Source organism: Amblyomma maculatum, chromosome 2, assembly GCF_055883805.1.
Source record: "Amblyomma maculatum isolate TAMU_Amacu chromosome 2, ASM5588380v1, whole genome shotgun sequence".
Lineage (NCBI taxonomy): Eukaryota > Metazoa > Arthropoda > Arachnida > Ixodida > Ixodidae > Amblyomma > Amblyomma maculatum.
The window spans coordinates 110,500,207-110,523,300 of record NC_139345.1 but is presented as its reverse complement, the minus strand read 5'-3'; the positions used below and the strand labels follow the sequence as shown (position 1 = coordinate 110,523,300).

At 44.9% G+C, this 23,094-nt stretch overlaps 1 protein-coding gene across 19 annotated transcripts in view; it reads left to right on the top strand.

Annotated features, from left to right (window-relative positions):
- The first annotated feature begins 549 nt into the window (after positions 1 to 549).
- Positions 550 to 23,094, top strand: part of LOC146199551 (uncharacterized) — a 153,405-nt gene continuing 130,860 nt past the window's right edge. For 15 of the 19 annotated variants that reach the window (XM_084595053.1, XM_084595061.1, XM_084595064.1 and 12 more), the window contains exons 1-2: positions 550 to 781; positions 1,955 to 1,987. In XM_084595053.1, the coding sequence (XP_084451179.1) occupies positions 728 to 781; positions 1,955 to 1,987 (87 nt within the window). In that variant the 5' untranslated portion in view covers positions 550 to 727. Of the gene's footprint in view, positions 782 to 835; positions 997 to 1,954; positions 1,988 to 23,094 lie in introns of all 19 variants that reach the window. The other 4 variants (XR_014705094.1, XR_014705092.1, XR_014705093.1 and 1 more) reach the window with 3 other exon arrangements.

The following is a 23,094-nucleotide window of genomic DNA, read 5'->3' as shown; positions in this document are numbered from 1 at the left end:
ATGTCCGCACTCGACCCATTAAAGAGGTTTTGACGGCCATTGATTTCCAGTGCCATGTTTACTTTCTGTGATTTGTGTAGTGTTCGTACTTTCCTGATAAAGTTTCCTCTCCCTGCGCTCACTACATCAACCTCATCGAAGTTACAGTATATGTAAACAAATAAATCATTAAGAAGGCGTAATACACCACTGCATATTGACCGGTTTCATTAGGAAAGAATTATGGCTTTATAAAAGGCAGGTGGTACATTTTTCAACTAGACTGAAAAAGTGCTTTTCACGCACAAAAAAGAACAACGTTTTTCTAGCGTAAACTGAAATCAGAGAACGGTTCCTTTTAAGACTTGGGATTACAAAAGGCTCGAGAGCACTCCATTTGAAAGTGTTCGGTTGGACCTTGTACTAATTTAAACTTGAAAGCCCGGACTAAAGTTCAGAGGCTGTCTGGGCACCCGCTGATTGTATTCTGCTGGCTGCACTAATTGGCTGAGTCTGCATAGGGTACTAAATTCACGACACATGTGCATCGCCCACGCAGACATCATTCCTTCCGTCTGAGCCAGCTGTGAATTCGTGGATGTTTCCGACGCACATTTTCAGTTAACGGCTGGCTTTTTATGTTCTGAAGCTTAAACCAGGCTTTGCGTAAGTCACGTCAGTGAATTGAAAACTGAGCACTTGGAAATCAGAGGTTGCTTCACCGGGAGTAAAGGTCTCAAACCTGCAGATGCTGCGGAATTCCCTCAGAACTTCAATACGATCAAGCCTGCGCTTCTGCCTAGTGAGTACAGTTTTGTTTCATTTCATTTTATTCACATTGCCAACCTATTTTGAGCTTGTTGCAGCATTAGATGATCACAATCACGTCACAAATTATACGAGCAGAAAAGGAAGCCTGCACAAGAGAAATATATTTCGAAATTAGTAATGATATTGTGTTGTAATATCAAAGTCTCTGCTGTGGATGGCCAGTCACAGATGATATGGGATTTTTTGGTGAGTAGCACTGAAATGTCAAAGTTTAAAATGCAGGTTCCATTTGATAACACATTTCGTTTCGTTCCGTTTATAGGGCTTAACGTCCCAAAGCGACTCAGGCTATCAGAGACGCCGTAGTGAGGACTCCAACAATTTCGACAACCTGGGGTTCTTTAACGTGCACTGACATTGCACAGCACACAGGCGCCTTGCTTTTCGCCTCCATCGAAAAGCGGCCGCCGAGTCCAGGATTCGATCCCGCGTCCTTAGGCCCATTTGATATGTATTGTAAATCTTGTATCAAATTCAAATCTGAAGGAATGATGACTCCGAGACATTTGAATTCTTTTAGTGCCTTTAATTATTCCTCTTCAACTTCGTTCGGGAAGGCAAGCGGGTGCTTATTTCTTAACGCAGCTATAAAAACGGATTTCTAAAGATTGAAAGCCATTTGCACTCCCGACCCCCTTTTTATATTTGACTAACTGCTTTGTTTAAATTATTTACCTGATCGTTATGTGGATTAAATTCGTCAGATATAATGCAATTATCTGCGAACATTCAAACGATTTTCTTATGATTTAATGTTAGTCGTTAGCATAAATGAGGATAGGTAAAATGGGTGCAATAATTATTCCCAGGAGTACGCCAGACATTATTTTAACTTGCTGCTTTGCGTCACAGTCATATTAAACGTATCGGTAGCGGTCAGAAAAAATAATCATTTATCCAGTTTGTTACCTAATTACAGCCAAGAATTTGGTGAAGCCTAAACATCTGTTTGGTTTACGATACACAATAAATTGCTTTTGGAAAGTGAAGGAATAGATGTCAATCTGGCTGCGTTAGTCGAAAACAGATGCGAGATCGCGGATTGTTTCTAACAGCTGAGTTATATTTGGCAATTCTTTCCTGAAGCCATATTGGTTAGCACTGAGTAGATTTGTTTTTCAATGCAAGTTACTATCTGCTACAGGATGACATTTCAAGGATCTTCGATGCCGCAGAGGTGAGTGAAAAAGGGCTATATTTAGGTGTTTTTGTGCAGTCACCCAGTTTATGAATGTGAACGTTTGCGATTTCCCAGTCTCTGACCTTCCAAATTTTCAAGCGGCTTCTTATAAACCAGGAACAAGTATTTTGATACACCCTCTGCATATGTGTTGAGGGGTAGATTTGGAATATTATTCCGAAAGGAATACTACGGCAGCCAAAGCGGCGAAACCTATAGGGTGGCCGCAGCTACGCCGTGAAGAGGCCGTGAAGGTCTCCTCATAAAAAATCAGCCTACCATGATGCTCGAATTCACGTTACCCTTATGCTACGGGCAGGAGCTGCCAACTCGGGTCCTTCCTTTCATGAGAGGGTGATATCAGAATCAGCCTGCCAGAACCGTTTGCATTCTCGTTACCCCTGCGACACACAGGCACGTTCATACGGCTTGGTTGAAGCGTGACTTTATATTTGGGCTGGTAGCTTACGCTCTCGCATCATACCCTTAAAGGATAAGCTTAATTGTCCCCAATAATGCCACACTTTACACTGATAGGGCCGCGTGATTGGAAAATATTGTAGCGGGAAAAAGGGGCTTCCGGCGTTGCTTTCGCAATTCAACTATAGGTTATCCAGAGCTAGACCACCACTACTTTTATCAGGGCCGCTAGATTTAGTTTCATTAAGATTGAGAAGAAAAGCGAAAATTCCTGATTCACTTAGTGTTAGTTGGTCTAGATTCATTCTATGAGACACTATTGTGATTCCAGGTCCGGCATAGAAGTTTTGTCAAGTATGAAAGCCGTTTGAAAATACTGAATAAATTTATTAGCCTTCATTGAGGCCTAATGTGACGGTACTTCATTTTCCCTAAGTTTCGACAATGGAGATATATCCAAACTTTTGGGGAGCTGTTTGGTGAAGTTGCTGAAGGTAATGCTTGTGTAAATATGTTTCAGTGTTCGTTGCTTTAGAAAATGTGATTGATTGCGAATCTGTTCAGTGTTTTGCCCGTGACTTGGATAGCGTTAGTTTACTTAATCGTGGAAGTTTGCCCTTCAAGTGTGTAATTTTCCGCTTTATCCAAGGATTACGTTTATTAAGAGTTTCACTAACATGAGAATATTGGTACGAACGAGGAAGAAGGGGGCAGGGGCGCTCGCGCAAAGCCAACCAGGATTCATTAAAATCATCTCGCAGTATTCGGACATCATCTCCTGTTCTCTATTCTTTGTGTTCATCAACTTGCCGCCCCGTAACCATATAATGTGATAGGCAGTGTAATGATGTGTGCTTAAACGGCAACCCTAGATCACCGTACGACGCTGACGGGTTAGCGCATATGGCAGCAAGTATGAATACAAGCGTTCAATCACACCAGGAACATCCCCATCCTGAGCATTTTTTCAATCAAGAAATCCTAATATTTGGCATAAGCTGGAACCGTCATAGAATCGAGCAATCTGTTTATTTGTGATCTCATATTGCTATCTGTATTTGATAAGAATATGCGCCCTCAGCAAAGCTATTATTTGTTATTGTTTTACGGTCCAGTTGATGTAGGGTGGCTCTTCCTATGGGTTTTGCGCGTAGCGCCTGGAATTTCAAGGTCTGTTGTGCTTCTTTCATTTCTTCAAAATTGTTGTTTCTCGTTTGCTCTGTAATCAGAAAGGCACATAGTTGTTTTGTAAGCCGACGTGCTCATATTACTGAGCTACCCAATCTCAGGCTTAAGTAGATTTAGGCAGTGGAGTGAGTACGTTAATCTGCTTATTGGAAACGGATTACTGATCTGGAAGAGATCATGCTCTTTCTTTTCTCTCTTTTGATTAGCGATGCACCTAATCCTTCGTCCTGCAGCTTGAAAGATCTTTTGATTCCTTCTAGAGTGGTTGTGTTATATGGTTCATTAGTTATTCTTAGTCCAAGGATCATAATTTTCTTTACTTGTTTAACTTGGAGTTTTACATTATTCGGTATTCTGTCTTCTGGCTTGCATCTTCTTAATGACCAACTTGCTCGGCGAGCACTTGGCTCCTGCTTTTTGTAACCTCTTCTTTAACTAGCCTGGCAGCCTTCTGTAGCGCTCCTTCTATCCGTTCTTCAGAGCCTTGTTTAACCATACAGTAATATCATCGGCGTACAGGTTATGGTGCATGCTGCTGATGGCGTTCAGTTTATATAGTGTCTTGAAAAATGCAAATTGAACAGAAAAGGGGATATGACGCTCCCTGTGGTTTACCTTTCTTCTCGAGTTTCAATAGATTAGATTGTAGTGCATTCATTAAAGCTGAGTACTGCAAGGTGCTATAATTTCTCGTGGTGCGATACGTAGTAAAAAGCCTTTTAATGTCCAGTCCGATAATGGTCTTAATATTGGTTATCATTTTGTTAATCATATCAGGTGAGAGTTGTACATAGAATTAAAGAGCACTGCAGAATCAGTATTGGAGTAATGCGAAAGCATGGGTGCTGCCGTTGGTTACTTCTGGTTGCTTTTAGTTGCCTTAACACATCTTGTCTATTCATGTTAGTCTTCGGTACTTTCAAATTTCGCGCCAATCCCTTCTATGCCCTTTTTCAGCTCAACTTCCGGTTGCGGGATGTCACATCCTCTACGTCAAAACGATTCACTTCTTGTTTATTCATTTTAGTCTTTGGTACTTTCCAATTGCGCGCCAATCCCATGACCTTTTTCGGCCCTACTTTCGGGTGCGTGACATCACATCCTCTACGTCACATTCAATCACTTCTTGTTTATTCATTTTAGTCTTTGGTACTTTCAGATTGCGCGCCAATCCCTTCTTATGCCCTTTTAAGCTCTACTTCCGGTTGCAGCACGTCACATCCTCTACTTCACATTAATTCACTTCTTGTTTATTCTTTTATTCTGTGGTACTTCGAGATTGCGTGCCAATCTCTTCCTACGCCCTTTATCGGCTTTACTTCTGGTTGCGTGACGTCATACTCTACATCACAATAATTCATTTCTTGTTTATTCATCTTAGTCTGGTACTTTCAAATTGCGCGCCCATCCCTTCCTATGCCCTTTTCCGACTCTACTTCAGGTTTTGTGTAGTCACATCCTTGACGTCACAATAATTCACTTCTTGTTTACCCATTTTAGTCTTCGGTACTTTCAAATTGCGCCCCAATTCCTTCCTAGGCCCTTTTTCGGCTCTACTTCCGGTTGCTTGACGTCACATCCTTAACGTCACTCTAATTGACTGTCTTAATTAACTACTTCAGTCGTTGGTACTTTCAAATTGAGCGCCAATCTCTTCCTATGCCCTTTTTCGGCTCTACTTCGGGTTGCGTGACGTCACATCCTTGACGTCACCTTAATTCACTTCTTGCTTCCCCTTTTTTGGTCTTCGGTACTTTCAAATTGCGCCCCAATTCCTTCCTAGGCCCTTTTTCGGCTCTACTTCCGGTTGCTTGACGTCACATCCTTAACGTTACTCTAATTGACTGTCTTAATTAACTACTTCAGTCGTTGGTACTTTCAAATTGAGCGCCAATCTCTTCCTATGCCCTTTTTTCGGCTGTACTTCAGGTTTTGTGACATTACATCTTTGATGTCAGCCTAATTGACTTATTTAATTAACTAATTTAGTATTTCATACATTCAAATGTGGCGCCAAGCCATTCGCTAATGATGCCATTTTCGGCTTTACTTTTTCATTTTTGCCTCTAATAAATTACCTAATTACCTTATTGGCCTCCTTTGTGATTGCCCTGTGTTTGAAACTGAACGACCTACGCTGCGTACTGCATTGGATCGTCTGGACGCGCACCCTTTAACTGAAGGGAAGGTCTTGGGACCATGGCCACAAAAGTCATCTGCGCTCAAAGCGTACAAGGCACTTCTTCGCTTTTTAAGAGACTAGCCTGACTGACAGATTGTGACTTTCTCGCCTCCTCTCATCTTGTAGGCTCCCCTTTAATCCCCCATTCTCCTTCCCCAATGCAGGGTAGCCAACGAAATTCATTCCTTCTAGTTAATATCCCTGCCTTTCAACCTCAATTTCTCCTCCTCTTCCTCGCACACAACATTACGTCACCCTCAATAGATTTACACCACTCAACCTCTACTACTTCTCAATTACACACAACTGCTGCAGACAACTTTTAAATATTCTGCCTATATTTAATTACCTAATTAACGAATTGGTTATTTATTTTTTTCTGTAGCAACATTAAATCAGCCTTTATTGATTGACACCACTCATTAGTCTCTACCAATTATCAATTACCCGCAACTGATGTGGACACGATTTTGCGGACGCGTTCTGCGGACAGAAATCTGTGAATATAGCGAAGTAACGCTTTCGCGTTAATATGTTTTGGGATAGGCCTCTCTTAATCTAAATCATCTTGTGCAGTAAAATGTTTTCTTTCTCGGTGTATTCTTGCAGTCTCTGGAGGATACCATGCTCCATTAGTTTCCCTAAGAATGAAGTCAGGGAGATGTGTGTAATATTGTCCAGGTCATTCGTTTTATGTGCCTATGGAATAAAACTCACTTTGGCATGTTTCAATATTCGAATTTCTTCAGTTTCCCACCATTTTTTTAGGTACTCGGTTAAGGCATCCACAGATTTTTTATCTAGATTTCTTAGGCGCTTTGCTACCGAAAATGATCAGAGGAAGGATGCCGTCTTCAGTCGTGCTAGGTCTGTCTAAACTTCTGCTTCGCTGAAAGGTTCATCTAACCTCGGGTTGTCCCTACCAGTGTAGGTGAGATTGAGTGGCCCGCCGAGCTCGGTATTTATGTATTTCTCTTTGAACTGGTTTCGGGGTTATGATTAGTTGGTTTGAGTGTGAGTCTCATTTTCGCCACTTGTTCCTGTTGCTCAGGATTGGTGCCCTTCAATTACAGGGAGGTGCTCTTTCGTTTTCGGTTATCTATGCTGTAAGTTAAAGAAGGCCACCTCCAGCTTTGAAGCTCTCAGTTAGAAAAATTCAACTTCAGTTTTTAAAGCCATTCATTGTGCTCGGTTGCTCTTTTTGTAATGAGCGTGTAGAAATGCGTTAGTGGCTGCTGTGTGGTGGGTTTTCCAGATTCGTTTTTTTTTCGGGTCAGACTATCTAGATCCTCAGCTGGAGCAGATCTTTTTACAGGGTAATAGTGTTCAGTTCCCAGGTTCATCTCATCAGATGATGTCGAAGGTTGGGATGATGTTGGAGAACACTGTCTTTTTCACGAATCCTGTTTAACACCTCACTGTGAGAAAATGTTCTATCCTACCTTCTTCGGCATGCAGCTTTTCTATTGTTTTTGCGTGGTCCTCAGCTTTCTCTAGACGGCTTCATTTTCGTCTTGTCAGGTGATGGTTTTCTATTCGCCAGAGTTGTGCCGAGACATCTGTGTGGGCGTGAAAGAACTGGAAGCGCTTCAGAGCGCTCTGAAAGGATGGCCCCTAAGTCTATAGCAATGATTGCTTTCTTTTTTCTTTTTTAGTCGATATTTATTGCCTCAGGGCATCAGTAGGGTATGAGATGAAGGATGAAGGGTATGAGATGAAGGATGAATAAATGATTGAATGGATGGAAAAAGGCTGGCTGATTTTATGAAGTCCAGAAGTGAGCGCAATGATTGCTTACTATCGCAAAAACGTTCTTGAAACCTGAAAAAAAAAGAAACAAGTTTGAGGAAAGCAAATGCAGTCCACTCTACCAGGCAAGGATTGACATAAATAGGAAACGGCATGAAGGTTTTGTTTGGATTATTTGGCGGGACTTAAAGTTCAAAAGCTACTGAGGCTGTGCGAGAAACCGCAGCGGAGTGTTGTTGAAATTTCTACCACCTGGGGATCTTTAAGATGCACTGACTTCGCACAGCCGATGGTTGCCTTGTTCTTCGCCTACACAAAAAGCGGCCAGCATGCTTGGGCACAGTACGAAGGTCGCTCTATGGCTGGCTGAACTGTGAAACTGTACACCATAACATCGCTTAGCTACCGTGTCGCAACTCTTCGAAGGAGGAGGTTATGAGCATACCTAGATTTCAGTGACTAACAATCGAATCGCTAACGACAAACATATGAGCTACATTGGTTTTCCAGGAAACAATCTCTGCGACTATGGATAGGTTTAGGAGCCGTCAGGTTGCATGCTAATATTTCGTTGTCAAAGATATTGGGCGCAATTTTTTGAGGAGGCTGACATCTATGTGAGATATATGAGGCTTCGCCAATGATCTTCAGAGATACTAAATGTATGTTCGAAATACTTTCCTGTTTTGACTGCAGTCACCTTTTTGGCGACACTGATTTAATTATTTCATAAAAACAGAATTATTGGCAAGTGAAAATATACGAATTCTAAGGCTGGGGAACAGGCAAGCTAACTTCTAAAATCAAAGAAATCTTGTCTTGCTGTTTGATACGGAAAACCTATGGTGCAAAGACAACAACACAAGACAGAATATGACACCCCATGCGCATGTGGTGTCGTATTCTTTCTTCTGTTGTCGTTGTTGCTCCTAGTGTTTTCAAGTCTTGAACCAACTCGACCCACAAGGACGTCATTCTGTATGGCACTTTTCATGAAATAGGTTTCCTTGACTTTATTCGATATTAATGATAACTTTAGCCGTTGTGTACATCTGATGATAAGTAGGGACGTGGTTCATGCGCATGTGGTGTCGTATTCTTTCTTCTGTTGTCGTTGTTGCTCCTAGTGTTTTCAAGTCTTGAACCAACTCGACCCACAAGGACGTCATTCTGTATGGCACTTTTCATGAAATAGGTTTCCTTGACTTTATTCGATATTAATGATAACTTTAGCCGTTGTGTACATCTGATGATAAGTAGGGACGTGGTTCATGCGCATGTGGTGTCGTATTCTTTCTTCTGTTGTCGTTGTTGCTCCTAGTGTTTTCAAGTCTTGAACCAACTCGACCCACAAGGACGTCATTCTGTATGGCACTTTTCATGAAATAGGTTTCCTTGACTTTATTCGATATTAATGATAACTTTAGCCGTTGTGTACATCTGATGATAAGTAGGGACGTGCACTGGAGTTGAATTTAATGACCCGACTACCTATCGATGACATTACTTTCATGCACCCTTCTAAACGAATCCTGCGTCTCTCTTCGATGCTGTTGTTATGCAACAAGTGTCACACTGCACAGAACTGGCGTGGTTTCTATTTTGTTGACAGACAGGGGCAATACGCCGGTTTTCATCAGAACATGGGTGAATGTGCAGATTATTTATTTCCACAGATGGAAACACAGGGCTTACGTTTATCCGTACAGTTCTTGAAGCTACAATTACTCGCTTTCGACCAAAGAAGAAAGCATCAAGAGCAACGCTTTCTTCACTTTATAGAGGTGACGCCGCATATAGAAGTGGAACCACACAACCAACTGGAACCACAAAGCGTCGCCCAGCGATGCTTTGCGGTTCCCCTCCTGCAGATGATTGATTCACAAGGCTATAAGCAGCCACTATCATGAAAAGGCGAAAATACGCCAATCTGTCAACCACAGTCTTGGAGCGTTGCCAATTTCAGAGAATCTACACTGAGCAAACTTTAATTTTGGTACATTATTTAAAATTATTATCGTGGTCAACTCGTATTAAATATATTCAGAATGAAATGCGGAAGCGTTGTTGCCAGCGCCGCACAGAATGTGTCTAAATTTTCAACATCCTTACATGAAGTTTATATATTTCTTCCTTTTCTGCTGTACGTTGAGTAGTACTGGTCAATGTACCTGCTTGGCATTAAATAACTATTTCAAATTTTCTTTTTTTATCATTAGCGTAAATGTCTCCGCAGTTAATAAAAAGTGCACAATTTCTAAATTTGCTCGTTATCGGTACCTCCTTCACCATCTGAGAGTGTGTATACATGCTACCCTTCTAGTCCTAAGCTGGGCATTTCTTTCTCCGAATCACTCGTCTTTGTAAACAGCGCCGTTGTTTACTATCTCCGCTGTCCTCAAAGACATCAGAGCTCAGCAGCGGCTTCAAAGAAGCGGGAGATCAATAGTGCTCATTGATTAACGCATCCCTTCCGCGGCCGTCTCATCTAACACACTTTGCAGGATTCCTATAATGTCGACACTGTCCAGATCACAGTGCGAAAATTGCACGCTAGAACGGCGGACAGTGAGAGGGCGTTCAGCAATCCGCGCATTTATTTCCCTTTGTGACCAAGTATTGCGTGAAATGTTTAAATGAAAGCAATCGTAATCTTTCGAAAGCGGTAATACTATCTAGCTTTCGTAAAAAAAAATGGCAAGATTAGAATTCCTTTCGAGAACAAAAGACACATTTCGAGGAGCTTATAGCAGCAATTTTGTGATTAGTTTCGAGAACATGAACAGGTCGAAAAATGGTTGCTGAAATCACGACGTTGCACAGTGCGCTACTTGAACCTACTTACCGGAAGAAAAATGATCACCTAGGAAGAAAGCGTGAACAACTTCCGCTTGATAAGATATCTGTGTTATCGGAGTCTTTTTACGAGTAAAAGTTTCCATTTAGGTTTGGTTTGTGGGGTTTAACGTCTCATTGTGGCTCAGGCTATGAGAGACACCGTAGTTGAGGACTCCGGAAATTTCGACCACCTGAGGTTATTTAACGTGAACTGACATCGCACAGCACACTGGCGACTTGCTTTCCGCCTCCATTAAAAAGCGGCCGCCGAATCCGGTATAATTTTCATATAGCTTGCAAAGAATAACATATAATAAATTATGAGATTGACTGTAGCTTGTGCCTCGCAACTGTGCGACCTATCAATCCTTCTTTCGCTTCTTAGGGTGCTACGAGGCACTTTCATATTCAATGAATTGGTTTGGTTTGCTTCGTGGGGTTGAACAAAAAGCAGTACTCATAACAAAAGATCGTCATGTTTTCGACATAACTTCGCCAACATCAGTTGGCTGTAGGGAACAAAACAAAACTTTTTTTTATTGTGTTAGAAAGTAGTCAACATTTAGGAATCATGTTGCAGCATTTGGAACAGAAAGAAGAATTACTGAGGCTTATGTTTTGTTCTTCTGTAAGTGACCTCAGGGCACGATGCAGTGGCCCTAAAGAGTAATGGATCTACTGACTTCTTTGGCCTGCAAACGAGGACGAGGAGTCTCGGTAACTTATCTCCTGTTGCGGGCTTGAAGATCGGTGGTCGAAGGGATGTCTCCAGTGTGAAGCTGTTCAGCAGATTGCAGCCTCTGGGGTATGGTAACCAGAAATAATACAGGTTTCTTCACTATTCATATGCTCAATTTCTGGCGCTTGCGCGGTCAAATACATGGCACAGCGTCGGCCAGCATCCTCAGATCATCGTGCATGTTCTGCATAATCGATGTGGCGCACGCAGCTTCAGCGGGTCAACTCTGGCTTTTTAGATGGTAGTCGTTCAGCGTATGCTCTAGAGATGCTATGATGAGAGAGAAAGATTCAATGAAAAGAAAGCAACATGGATCCTCGTAACTTGAGCACAGCGCAGCAGGTGTGTCCGCCTTCATGGGCAATGTCCTCTAGCCTGCGAAATCATTTCTTTGTGTGGCACGTGCCTCCCTGATTGATGTATAGGGATTAGCGTGACAAAAATATTCAAACAATAATAACGATAAAGGCGCGTTAACTCTGCGCTCGTTAGGGAAACGGCTTCAATGCGCCTATGTTTATGCCATCAGTTCAGTCGTTCAGTCGTGTCCGCCTCTTCGTGACCCTATGGACCATGTCACGCCACGCTTTCCGGTCTCATGTTTATGCCATAGTTAGGGCTCAAACAGTGCCGAGGTTGGGCTGAGACGCCAGTGCGTTGTTGCCAGTTCATTTCCCCTATGGCACTGCATGCGGGGGAACAACATGCGTGCAATGTTTATAAACAGAATGGATTTCGGAAGCAATGCCTTTGTGTTATCTTAAAAAAAATTACTAGCCCACAACCGATCAATCCCAACGTATGCTACAAGCACCATGGTTACCAGCGTGTTCTCGTGGTTGTACATATGAATATTAGGAAGGGTACGAGATCTTTCAGTTAAACACTTCTTTTTCGTTGACCGCGGAGGTCAAAACATCTAAAGAGAATAAAAAGTGTAGAGCTAAGCTCACCGACTCCTCGCACCAATTAGTGTAAGCCTGTGGTGCTTTAAAGAAATGGGAACCGTTGATAAGAGGTCTGGAATGGGAGCCTTGTTTTAGCATTTGGTCGGTAACACGCTTAGTCAAGCATCTAACTAGCCCGTCTAATAAGTTTTGAGGCTCACGTTCTTACAGCCTGCTTTTATAGTCATCGGTTTCCTCATGCAATCTTTATACCGTGCCGCCCACTAGTCAAATCTTCGAGTATTGTACGATGTTCTATACCATGTCTATATTTTCTGCTACAGCGAAAAGCGCCTCTTTTGAAGTAACGCTCACTGTTTTCTGGGGCGACCATTGTGGTTGCGCGAGTGTTTCCCCCAGTCGGTCAATGACACATTCAGATGTGGCTGCATCTATGACTTCAGCAAGCAAGAACACCTAGGAAAATCCCGTACATCACCGTAATCGAATCGTTATTTAGCCCTGGGTCTAACAAAAGGCTACGATTCGCGAGCACCTGCAAGAGCGCTATCCTTTGAAGCTACAACCGAATATGAATGATGACTTTCGCTCATCGTACGAAATCTGTACTGCATGTCAGTGAACTGGCATACCGTGTCGCTGCATGCAGTTTTTTTTTTATTACGCAAGCTTTCCATAAGGCATATTATAAAAACCCGTGTAAATTATGTTACCTTGCGAACCGGAGAAGGCTCCTGCTCTTATTTTTGTCGGTGACTCATTTGGACAAGTCTTCTTCCCTTATTGCGGTTAGCCCCACTTCCTGCAGAATCTTTAAACTTGATGCCCTTGTCCCTGCACAAGTCCAGATCAGGTGGCGAACATCCATTTCTGCAGATGGTGTGGAACACTTCGGGCATGTGGCGGGTGCGATGTGTTCTTCAGATTCCAATCGGCATGTTATCGACGGGGTAGGGGCCGCATCAGCTCTTATCCTTCTAAGGGAAACCTCCTCCAATCTCGTTAAGTTATGACGGAGGGGAAAGTGCACGGGGGACTGACAGCACGTGTACTTTCCTTAAAGAGGATGCTAAGATGCGAATAACGGTGCGAGCATCAAAAGGGAGTTTGGGGGGGGGGGGGGGCATTAGAGTGTAGAACTTTGTGTGTGCGGTGGACAACGTTTTTTTGCTCAGCGTTCTGAGCATCGTCTTGTGTCCGGTGTATCTGGATGCGTATCTTTGTTCTTTTTTCTTTGAGTGCGTGTCAATCATGTGTAGTCGACACTGTCGTCAAAACAAAACAACGGAACAGATTTATTGTCCCTTCGTTTACAACACTCGCTCGCATGGCGTACAAAACACTCACTGCCCGGAAAAGGGTCCGTTTCGGTGGCGGAACGGTTCATTCGATCCCTCTCAGCACACCTTCTCCCACCAGATGTCCCAGGTCGGAACGGCCACGTACCCCGAGAGCTACTTCGCAGAGGAGCAGAACAACCCCGTCGAGTCCGAGGCGGGAGCCCGGAGAGGGTCTGCGCGCATTCTGTCCGTGGGACGAAAGTGCGTTGCGTCTCTGTCGACAACATTCGCCATCCTTTTCTTTCCAGCCGCCCTCGTTTGGAATGGGGTCTTGCGTTTCTCTTTTTTATTTCTTACTCGTAGGCCGGTTGGTCGTCGTCGCCCTCGGTGGCTTCTGAAGAGGTATCACCGCTCACCGTGGTTCCCAATGTGAAGCGCCTCATCCGGTCCACCGCCACTACGCCTTCGCAGAATCGCCGGGTACGCTGTACTTCGGGGAAGTCTTGCACTTTGTATCGGTCTTTGGGAAGCATTTCCATGACCATGTATGGTCCCCTGTACTTTGGACACAGCTTGCGCAACTCTCCCGTTGAAACTGGCTCCCTCTCGATCAACATGATGTTACCTGGTCGCTTGTTGAAACTCTCTCTGTTTCTTCTGGTCCTGACGAATATTGTCAATTGCCGTCTCCCGTAGCTAAGAAGGCTGGCGTCAAGCTCCAGCGCGATGACGTAATCAACTGGGTCTCCTGTCACGTTTCGTGGGCGAAAGTTGAAAAGCAGATCGAATGGCGTCACCTTCGTAGCTCGGTTTACGGTGTTTTGATTCCCCATTGCACCTGCGTTAGAGTTTCGTCCCAGTCCTTTCCGTCGCCTCTAATCAACTGGGTCTCCTGTCACGTTTCGTGGGCGAAAGTTGAAAAGCAGATCGAATGGCGTCACCTTCGTAGCTCGGTTTACGGTGTTTTGATTCCCCATTGCACCTGCGTTAGAGTTTCGTCCCAGTCCTTTCCGTCGCCTCGTTCTGAGAGACTGGCAATGACGGGTGTTATCATTCGGCTATACCTCTCGACCTGTCCGTTGATCCTAGGTGTGCACGTTGCGTTCTTCACGTGAATTATGTTGCATAATCTCCAGAAAAGCACGCCTTCTATCAGGGCATACTCCTCTTTTTATGCGATGCGCTTCTTTCGTCTTCGACGATCCCCTCAAGGTGTCTGCGATAGACTGCAACTTTGAGTCGGTTTTCTATGCTAGCGTCAACCAGTCATCGTCGGTGAGCTCCGTTATAAAGATAGTAATGCTTCTTGCAACATTAATCTCTTCAGCTTCCAGGTAGGCGCCCTGCTGAGGGCATCAACATGGCTCACTGAAGCTCCCGTGATTGCCTTTGTCGGCGTTTTTTTTGTCACAGCTTACGAGATTGAAGGGTTCGAAATATTCGTCTTCCATGCACAATGTTCCCCTTGAGATTTTCTGGTTTTGTGCGATGGTCAGCGGAGACCCTGAGACGTTCGCTACAGATATGCGTGGCTCGCACCCTTCGTCTTCCCTCAGCACACAGCTTGGTACATATTGGACACGCGGCCCGTGCAGCCTTCCGTTGACGAAGATGTCACTTTGAGTAACTTTGTCACCACCCAGTACAACAAAGCCGACGTAATTCGGAGGTATGACAATAGCCTCCTTCGCCCATAAGCTCACTCGTCGCGGTAGTAGGGCCGGTACAGCTAAGTTGGCCAGAGTCCCGTCTTCATCCTCCAACTCGTCGTGCTCCTCGAAAATGCGCACTGTATTTTTGCGGCACATCATCGTTATGTGCGGCTGTTCGATAAAGGGTTGCCCGACAAGCAGTGGGACAGCTTGTACATCTTCTCGGACAACGTGGATCTGGACGTCGGCTGTAGCCTGGTCCAACGTCAACTTCGCTTCAAACCTGCCCATTGGCAACGCTTTTCCCGATCCGTACCCGCTAATCGTAAAGGGACGACGTAAAGGTTCATATGAGAACTTCAACTTTTCTGCTTTGCTCTGCCGCATCGTTATGCATTGGCTTCCCATGTCGACGTATGCCTTAGTTGGCTTCCCGTTCACTTTGGCGCTCATTAAGTACTTCTGATTTGGCACCATACTGCCCACTGTATCGTTTCTCTCTTGCGCAAGGATTGCCGGTTCCCATTGCTAGTTGTTGAGCTTTCCTTCAAATAACAATCTTTCGTCTCGTGGCCTGATTTCCCAGAACTCGTTCATCACGTTTTGAGTTGAGGTTTTGGGCACGCAACCGAAAAATGACCGTTGAAGAGCAATTAAACAAAGTGCCTCGCCCTTTTCGTTGTAATTCCGTCCGTGTGCCTTTGCCGATGCGCCTCCGTTGCGAGGTGGACGTTGAGCAGTTCCCGCTACGCAGTCGTTGCCGTCTTGGACGCGGTGTGAACGTCGAGCATCCAACGGCTGATAGAGCATCTTGGATCTCGTCTGCTTGACGGTGTTCGTTCGGTCGCAGAATCGTTTCATGCACTGGAGCAACTCTTCTGGGCTTGCATACCCTTGAGCGCTGAGGGTCAACACCAGATATTCTTCGTTGAGTCCAGTGAGGACGTACGTGATACAAGCCGCTTCACCGATGTTGCAGCGTCTTGATTTGGACAGCTTGTCGTAGAAGTACGCTTCCACACTTTTCTGGCGCTCCTTCATTCTCGACTCCATGTCCCGGAATGTGCGTTGAAAACTGGATGCCGAATGAAACGCCTTTTTCATGTCAGTTTTCCAGCCGGCCCAAGTTTGTTGAACATCTATGAGCCCATTATACTACATTTTTGCGATGGCCTGGAGCTTCGTAAGGGCGAAGCAAATGGTCTGCTGGTCGCTCCAACTGTAGGTTGCAGCCAGATTGTCCACTTCGTTGAGCCACGTCTCGCCCGTTGGCTGATCGTGCAAAGATGGGTTGAATATTGGCACCAGTTGTGCGCTTGCCGTGGCCAATCGGCCATCCATGACGCCCGATGCAGCTGCCGACGGGTGCTGTAGGGGCGATTGAGCCGATTGCATTAGCTGGGCTGCTAGCTGAAATGCCTCTCGTACCGCCGTCTGGAATGCAGCCTGCATCAGCGCCTGGAAGTCCAAGGCACTAGGAACGGGCACTGCTTCTTTGGGGCTGTCCATGTCGTGGCTGCTTACCGTTGCAGCATTCATGGACCCCTTTTCGACATTGGGCTGCGTTTCATCTTCGTTCTGTACGCTGTCGTCGTTCGTCGAGTGAGCCGGTCCCGATACCTCGCCCTCGGGTTCACCATTCGTTGTCTTCGAACGCAGCATCATCGTGGCTTTACGTGGTCGAAGCACTTCAGAGGCACTTTTGAGGAAGGTAGCTGGTTGCAATCTCACTTCTGAGAAATGTTTTGTAGTCGACACAGTCGTCAACACAAAACAGAGGAACAGATTTATTGTCCCTTCATTTACAAAACTCACTCCCACGGCGTACAAAACACACACTACCCGAGAAAGGGTCCGTTTCGGTGGCGGCATGGTCCATTCAGTCCTTCTCAGCACACCCTCTCCCCCCAGATGTCCGAGGTCGGAACGGCCGAGTAACCCGAGAGCTACTTCGCAGCGGAGCAGAGCACCTTCCGTCGGGTTCGATACGGGAGCCCGGAGAGGGTATGCGCGCATTCCGTCCGTGGGCTGAAAGGGCGTGGCGTCTCTGTCGACAGCACATGGTTACTGTTTGCGCTATCACTTCTTCATACAAAGATGCTATGGACATAACGTAGTTTCGCTTCATATTGCTTGTTGCCTCTCGTTGTGCAATTAATTATGTCAACGTATTCAGCTGTGTAAATTCTTGGAGGTTAGCGATAGGGGTAAGTTTTTGTAAGGCCGTGATTGAGCGAATTTCGTTTCTATTTATTGTAATGACGCAATGCAACGTATACATGATGGCCACCTCGGTTACTGCGGTTAGTACTGCGGTGTCAATCACCGAGTGTTCTGCTCTTTCCTGCACGTGTTGTTCCGCCAGGATTTCACTTTACCCTCACTCCCAGCTTCTTTTTTTTCTTTCCACGCGGCATGCTTCGCGATGTAACATTGACTACGCCGATGTTCCTACAATTGGTTGAAATGTTCCCGGGGGTATTAAATGCGATTGAAAATAGCTAGTGGAACTACATGTAACAATGTTAGAGCGAAAACGTCCACTACGCCATGTTTACCAAGGTCAAGTTTGGGGAGAATTTAGCCTTGAGACGGTGGAGCGTACGAGTGATTGCAGGTGCGGTGCGCGGAGCCGGTTGCGCGCGTTGCCTGCCAATGTTAACATCGGAAAGCGCTACTACTAGATGGGCACGCTCGCCCAGCTACGCCGCTGTGATAACACATTACTTGGAGTCGGTATAATAGTTGCTTCTTTTCGCGCTCATCTGTTCCGTCGGTGTAATACTCCGTGACTGTGGTTGGTATAGCAACAGTTAATTCGCCTGCTGCAGCTCCTCCAGCTTCACCTTACCTGAGGCGCGTGCTAAAGAGAGTGCGCATAAACTTTTGCGCAATTTCTTGCTGCATGTAACTCGTTGCGGCGCAGAATACATAACGTCGTACTTGTGGCACGCTGGCCGAAATTACATGCGGGATTGGATAACACCTCTTGCCCGGAGAAGATTACTGACACGTCGGAGAAATACAGATTCCGGTACTAGTATTAGGGAACAACAGATTACATGTGTGCCCGGTCACCGGGTGGTGTAGGGGAAAGACGCCGCGCACGCTGTTTCAAGAGCGTGGCTGCCACGGGTTACCACTGAATCCTCCGATTCTACCACAGGAATTAACTACAGCAATCCCACTATTCATTTATCGGAGATTACAAATCGTTTACGACTCTGTAAGGGAATACTCCCGGGACCCGCCAAGGGCATCACATAGATCCTAGGAGTTCAAGCTCTCACGAATCCAAACCGCCTCTTTTCTAAATTACGCTACACTAAAACACGTGGATTCGACATTGCCGGATAGGTTCGAATTTTAGGAGCAGCTTGCTGATCTATGTATACCACATTGTGTGTTCATCTATGGAAAACACAAATAGAAAAATTATAAGTCAGCCAAGCAGGGAGTCCAGGGAAGTTGCCCTGCCCAACTCGGACCTACAGGCCCAGCGGACCCTGGTAAAAAGAGCTCGGGAAACGGAGACGGCCTGCGGTATCCCGGAATAGGTAGTGCCTAAAGTGACACAGCCAGCGCACTTCCCTTCCCAAATAATTCCATTAGATCAATAAATTCTTCCCTTCTGCTAATGAACAAGCGAACAGGTTCAATGACGAAGATGCAGAAGTGAAGGGAAAAAGCGACTGGGGTTTCAGGAAATTATAACCTGTAAATGCTATTGCTTTCGAAATGGTATATATTACACGGGAAAAGTATTTGATGCATATGAACAAACGTTTAACTTGGTTATAGACGGCATGCATTTTTGTTTTGTTATTATGTTGCTTCATTATCGTAAAACGCGACTTTGGCTCCCACTGTCGCAAGTAAGCTTTATGCGGATCAGCATTTTCCCGAGCATTTCTCCGCCATAAAAGCCGGACAACAGGCCTCGACAAGGCTTATGGTTGATCTAGCGAAACTGATGTCCTAAGCCATCCCCTCCCGCATTTGCGGCGCATATGGAAATGAATGAGCTACTGTTGCGGTCTGAAGACATCAGTGAAGATTGTTTAGGTCATGGCAAGAGCTTCGAATTATCAACTCTGTCTTTTCAAGGTAATCAAAACCTTTCTTCTTCTATAAGCCTTTCACTCTAATATATTATAACAGGGACACCTAGAAAAAACATGTTTCGACTAGCTTGATATGACGTCGTTGATAATGCGAAGCAATAAATCTGCCATGAATTAAACGATCCCTACACCAATCCTTAAACCACAGCAGTAGTCCATCCATTCCACTATGCGCAGCAAATGCGACTGGAGCTTTCCCCCGCTGAAAAGCCGAACACTAGGCCGGAGAAAGCGTGTATTCTTAAATAAAAAAAGGGATAGCAGAAGGCAGCGTTAGAGATCAAACCTGAACAATGAAATACTCTCAATGGCCTTCAGTTGGTTTCCTTCAGCTAGGCCATTCGACTTTTTTTTCTTTAAAGCTCGGTTCGTCCCCGTTAGTTCGCCTGGCATTTATGCTACTACGCCTGCCCTTGCCTAGTATGCATAGACAAACACAGCCAAAAGGACCAACACAAAGCGTTTGTTTTGCATTTTACAGTTGACGTAGGCAGCGCGAGTCTCTGTCTAAAGAACTTCATTCCAATGTGCAGCACGCAAACAGCACTCTTGAGTGCTTCGATACATCTTTCCGTGCGTGCTGCGCATACTCACATATTCTGTCGCGTTGCTTGGGACGCAAAACAATGGCCCCCATCTTTTACTTCAAGATAAAGGTTCATTCCGGCAGCAGCTCTTTTCTCATACCTCCGTTTCTCACTGTTGGCAGCTCACTCTGCAGCACTGGCGGTGAGGAGTGATCTTTTGTATTGTGCATTACAGGCTTCCTCAGCTTGCGACGTTACATGCGTTTGTGCAACGCTGCTGATTGGCCTTTCTCTTCCCCCAAGCCATTCGTACCCTTTATGAAGATTGCACATTGGTTACATTCTGAGTGTCCTTCCACTCATTACGTGCCCAATCGTCGATGCTTGCAAGCTGCAAACGCCTACATAGGCATGCACGCGCAACCACACAGCGGCCCTATCGCATTTGTTCAATAGCGCCATGGCAGATGGTAGGAGAGAAAAAAGTATTTGTCTAATCCGTGCTATGCCTAGATTATTCCACTGCAGGAGTACATGTGTACTGACTCGCGCTCTGTTGCCACCAACTAGAGATTTTGAGGAAACACTGTTAATGACGACGCGTGAGCTCTGTGCTGCCGCGGGCGGGACAGCGAGTAATGGCATGAGGTAACGAAGTAACTCATAATTCTTGCTAGTTAGATCGATGCGTCGTGCATTGATGTAATAATTTCAAGGTGCACTTTTGGTAATTCGTGCTGGTTAGATCAACGCGTCGTGCATCGATGTAATTATTGCAAGGTATACTTCTGGTAGTGGCTTGAAGTGAGTTATTAGCAATTCGTATCCCAAGTTCGCACATGAACACTGACAACCACTCTGACTTTTCGGTGTCAGCGCTATTTAAAGGCTTCACAAATGACGAGAAGAGCGTCAGGCGCCCGCGCAGTGCTTTTTCCAACACTCGGTTAGCCGCTTGTCGAGGACTCTCAGCCGCATCTTGCGAAGCGCTCTCGTTCTCGCTGAGCGTCTACACCCAAAGTAGGCGCTCTCGCTCATTGCTTCCGAAGGCGTTCTTGTTTGCGTTGCTCTTTGAGGTTCAAAGCTCTCGCTCGTCAGTTTTGGAGGCGTCGTTGCCCTTACGCCTGCTCTGTCCTCAAAGCTTCCCCCTGTCGCTTACGAAGGCGATCGTGCTTACGGCTAATGACAGCAGCACTTTTGAACGTTTCCGTAGTGGACGACGTCATTATGTGGGGTCGTAGAGAATGGCAGTTTATGAGTGGGGACTCCAAAAGGAGACAGTGATAGTTCAAGCCCGAGCAGTCTCGTATAAAAGCCTTTTCTACATTATCACAATCATTCATTCGTTCGTTCATTCATTCATTCATTCATTCATTCATTCATTCATTCATTCATTCACAAATGTTTATGAAATGTTTAAAGGAGTAATGTCTGGGAGAAGTCCCGAAGCAAACCGCTCCGCTCATGCTTAAGTGCGTGATAATAGAGTCGAATATAAGCAGGAGGATGGGAGAGCAGTTAGGTTGGTCCGAGTTAGACGGCCCCAGATCAAGGCTATGTCGGCGGTCTTCGATTGAGATGCATAATAGCAATTGTAATAACAATGTGGTTTACAGCCTATCCGCCAGATGGCGGCCCGCATTCAATAAGTCAGACCAATTCGTCCTGATGTACGCGCTATAACCTGTCCCAAATTAACTGTTTTGTGTCTTACCAAAGCTGTTATAGGATACAGTAAAAAGATATCGTTCACAGTCAGTATCCCGTCATCTGATATTATTTTGAAGCCACTGATTGCAACAAACTCGAGAACGTCAAAAAAGTGAAGTGATTATCACGAGTCAATTAACCTTGTTTTTTCTTGGTGGACGGAAGAGCAGCTGACAATAGGAAGCAAAAATGTAGCGAATAAATGCATACCTGCTTTGAAAAGTCTTTAGTTTAGCTCAGAACTAAGGCTGGGTTAAGATAAGTGCTTGCTCTGCGAAACTGGTCGGCCACATGCCTAGCCCTATAGCGAAGGCCAGCATTCCAAGTGGAAGGGAGAGTAACCGAAGCCTAAGAAATGCGTTTTGTATGCGCCCTCATATGCAAACTGTTGGTGCAGTCAGCTTTGCTACGTAATCCGAAGCTGCAAGTAATTATTCGTGTGATGAGAGGACTAAGTTCGACTCTGGGGAAAACGCGCTCTTATTCCGTGTTGAATGAGGAATGGAGCTGGTGTAATTACCGTGAAGTTTTACTTCATATGCTTGTAGCGTCTAGCTGTTTACTTTAGATATACCGTGACATCTTCCCCTAATGTTTACTTTGCTAATCAGATCGAGGGCGAGGGGCGTTAATTTTGCCGGACGTTGATGAATGAAATCATTAGCATTCGTGAGCAGCTTATGTGAACTTATGGAGTAGCGGAGGACTCAGAGCTTACGCAGGGCATTTAATACTAGTCAAAGTGTTCTTAATATATAACCGAATAGTGCTATATACTCGTCCTGGAATGGGTAATACGAATACTTTCAGTAAACAATGTAAGCAGCACACACGAATTAACTTACTGGAGAATGATGCCTGGGCTCGTGTTACGCAGGGAGCCCAAGATATAGGTCTTCTAGGAACTCATACGGAGGCACGCGAAGATTTTTTGTCACCAGGCGAAAGTAGTTGTGAGCTTTGGATGGCGCTCTTTGGAGATTCATGCTTAATTCCGTGACTCTTGTTGTGAAGTGCCACACGCGATGCTGTGACGAGGGGGCAGGTGGTTTATGCAGACAGGGTAAGCCGAGATTACAGAATGCCTTAAATCAGTGCAAGAAAATGAAGCGCAAGTATATGCGAGCCTCTGGTTCGCGTTAAAACCGTGACAGTCCCTTCCCATATTCTTCACTATGCAAGGTTTCGAAAAATCCCGACAAGCACCTGACGTTGGATTTCAATTAAAAAAATACTGTTGAACGGCAAATCCGTTAGTTGTGACAGGTGCGGTAAGTAAATTTATGTGGGTATTTTGCAGTTTCGCAATGAACAAGAAGCTTTTTATTGCTCTGTAGTAACCGCACCTCTATGTTTCTGAAACCAAAGACATTTGACGTTCTAGAAAGGAGCAGATAATAAAAGCAAAACCTCAAACCTCGCCTCGCAAATTTTCGTTTTATTCTAGTGAAGTATACAACCTGTCTTATTGACGGCAACAAGCCGAGTGCCATTTTCATTCCGCTTTAAGAATTTTTTTTTCTCCATTCTACCGCTCACTAATATATAGTTAAATCGCAGAATAGCGGCTGAATTCATCCCCAAATGTCCTCCACTTTTGTTCGTTTTGTTTTGACCCAGTGGGAAAAGAAATGAATCAGGGCATTGAATGAACCGGAAGCCTAGCAGGAATGCCCGGACAGAGCTTTGAGCAGATGTACTTTTTACACCTGTAAAATGAACTCCAGTGAAGAATAAAATTTCATTTCCTTTTATTTGTCCTAGCCCTAAGTGAAGACAGGACAAAG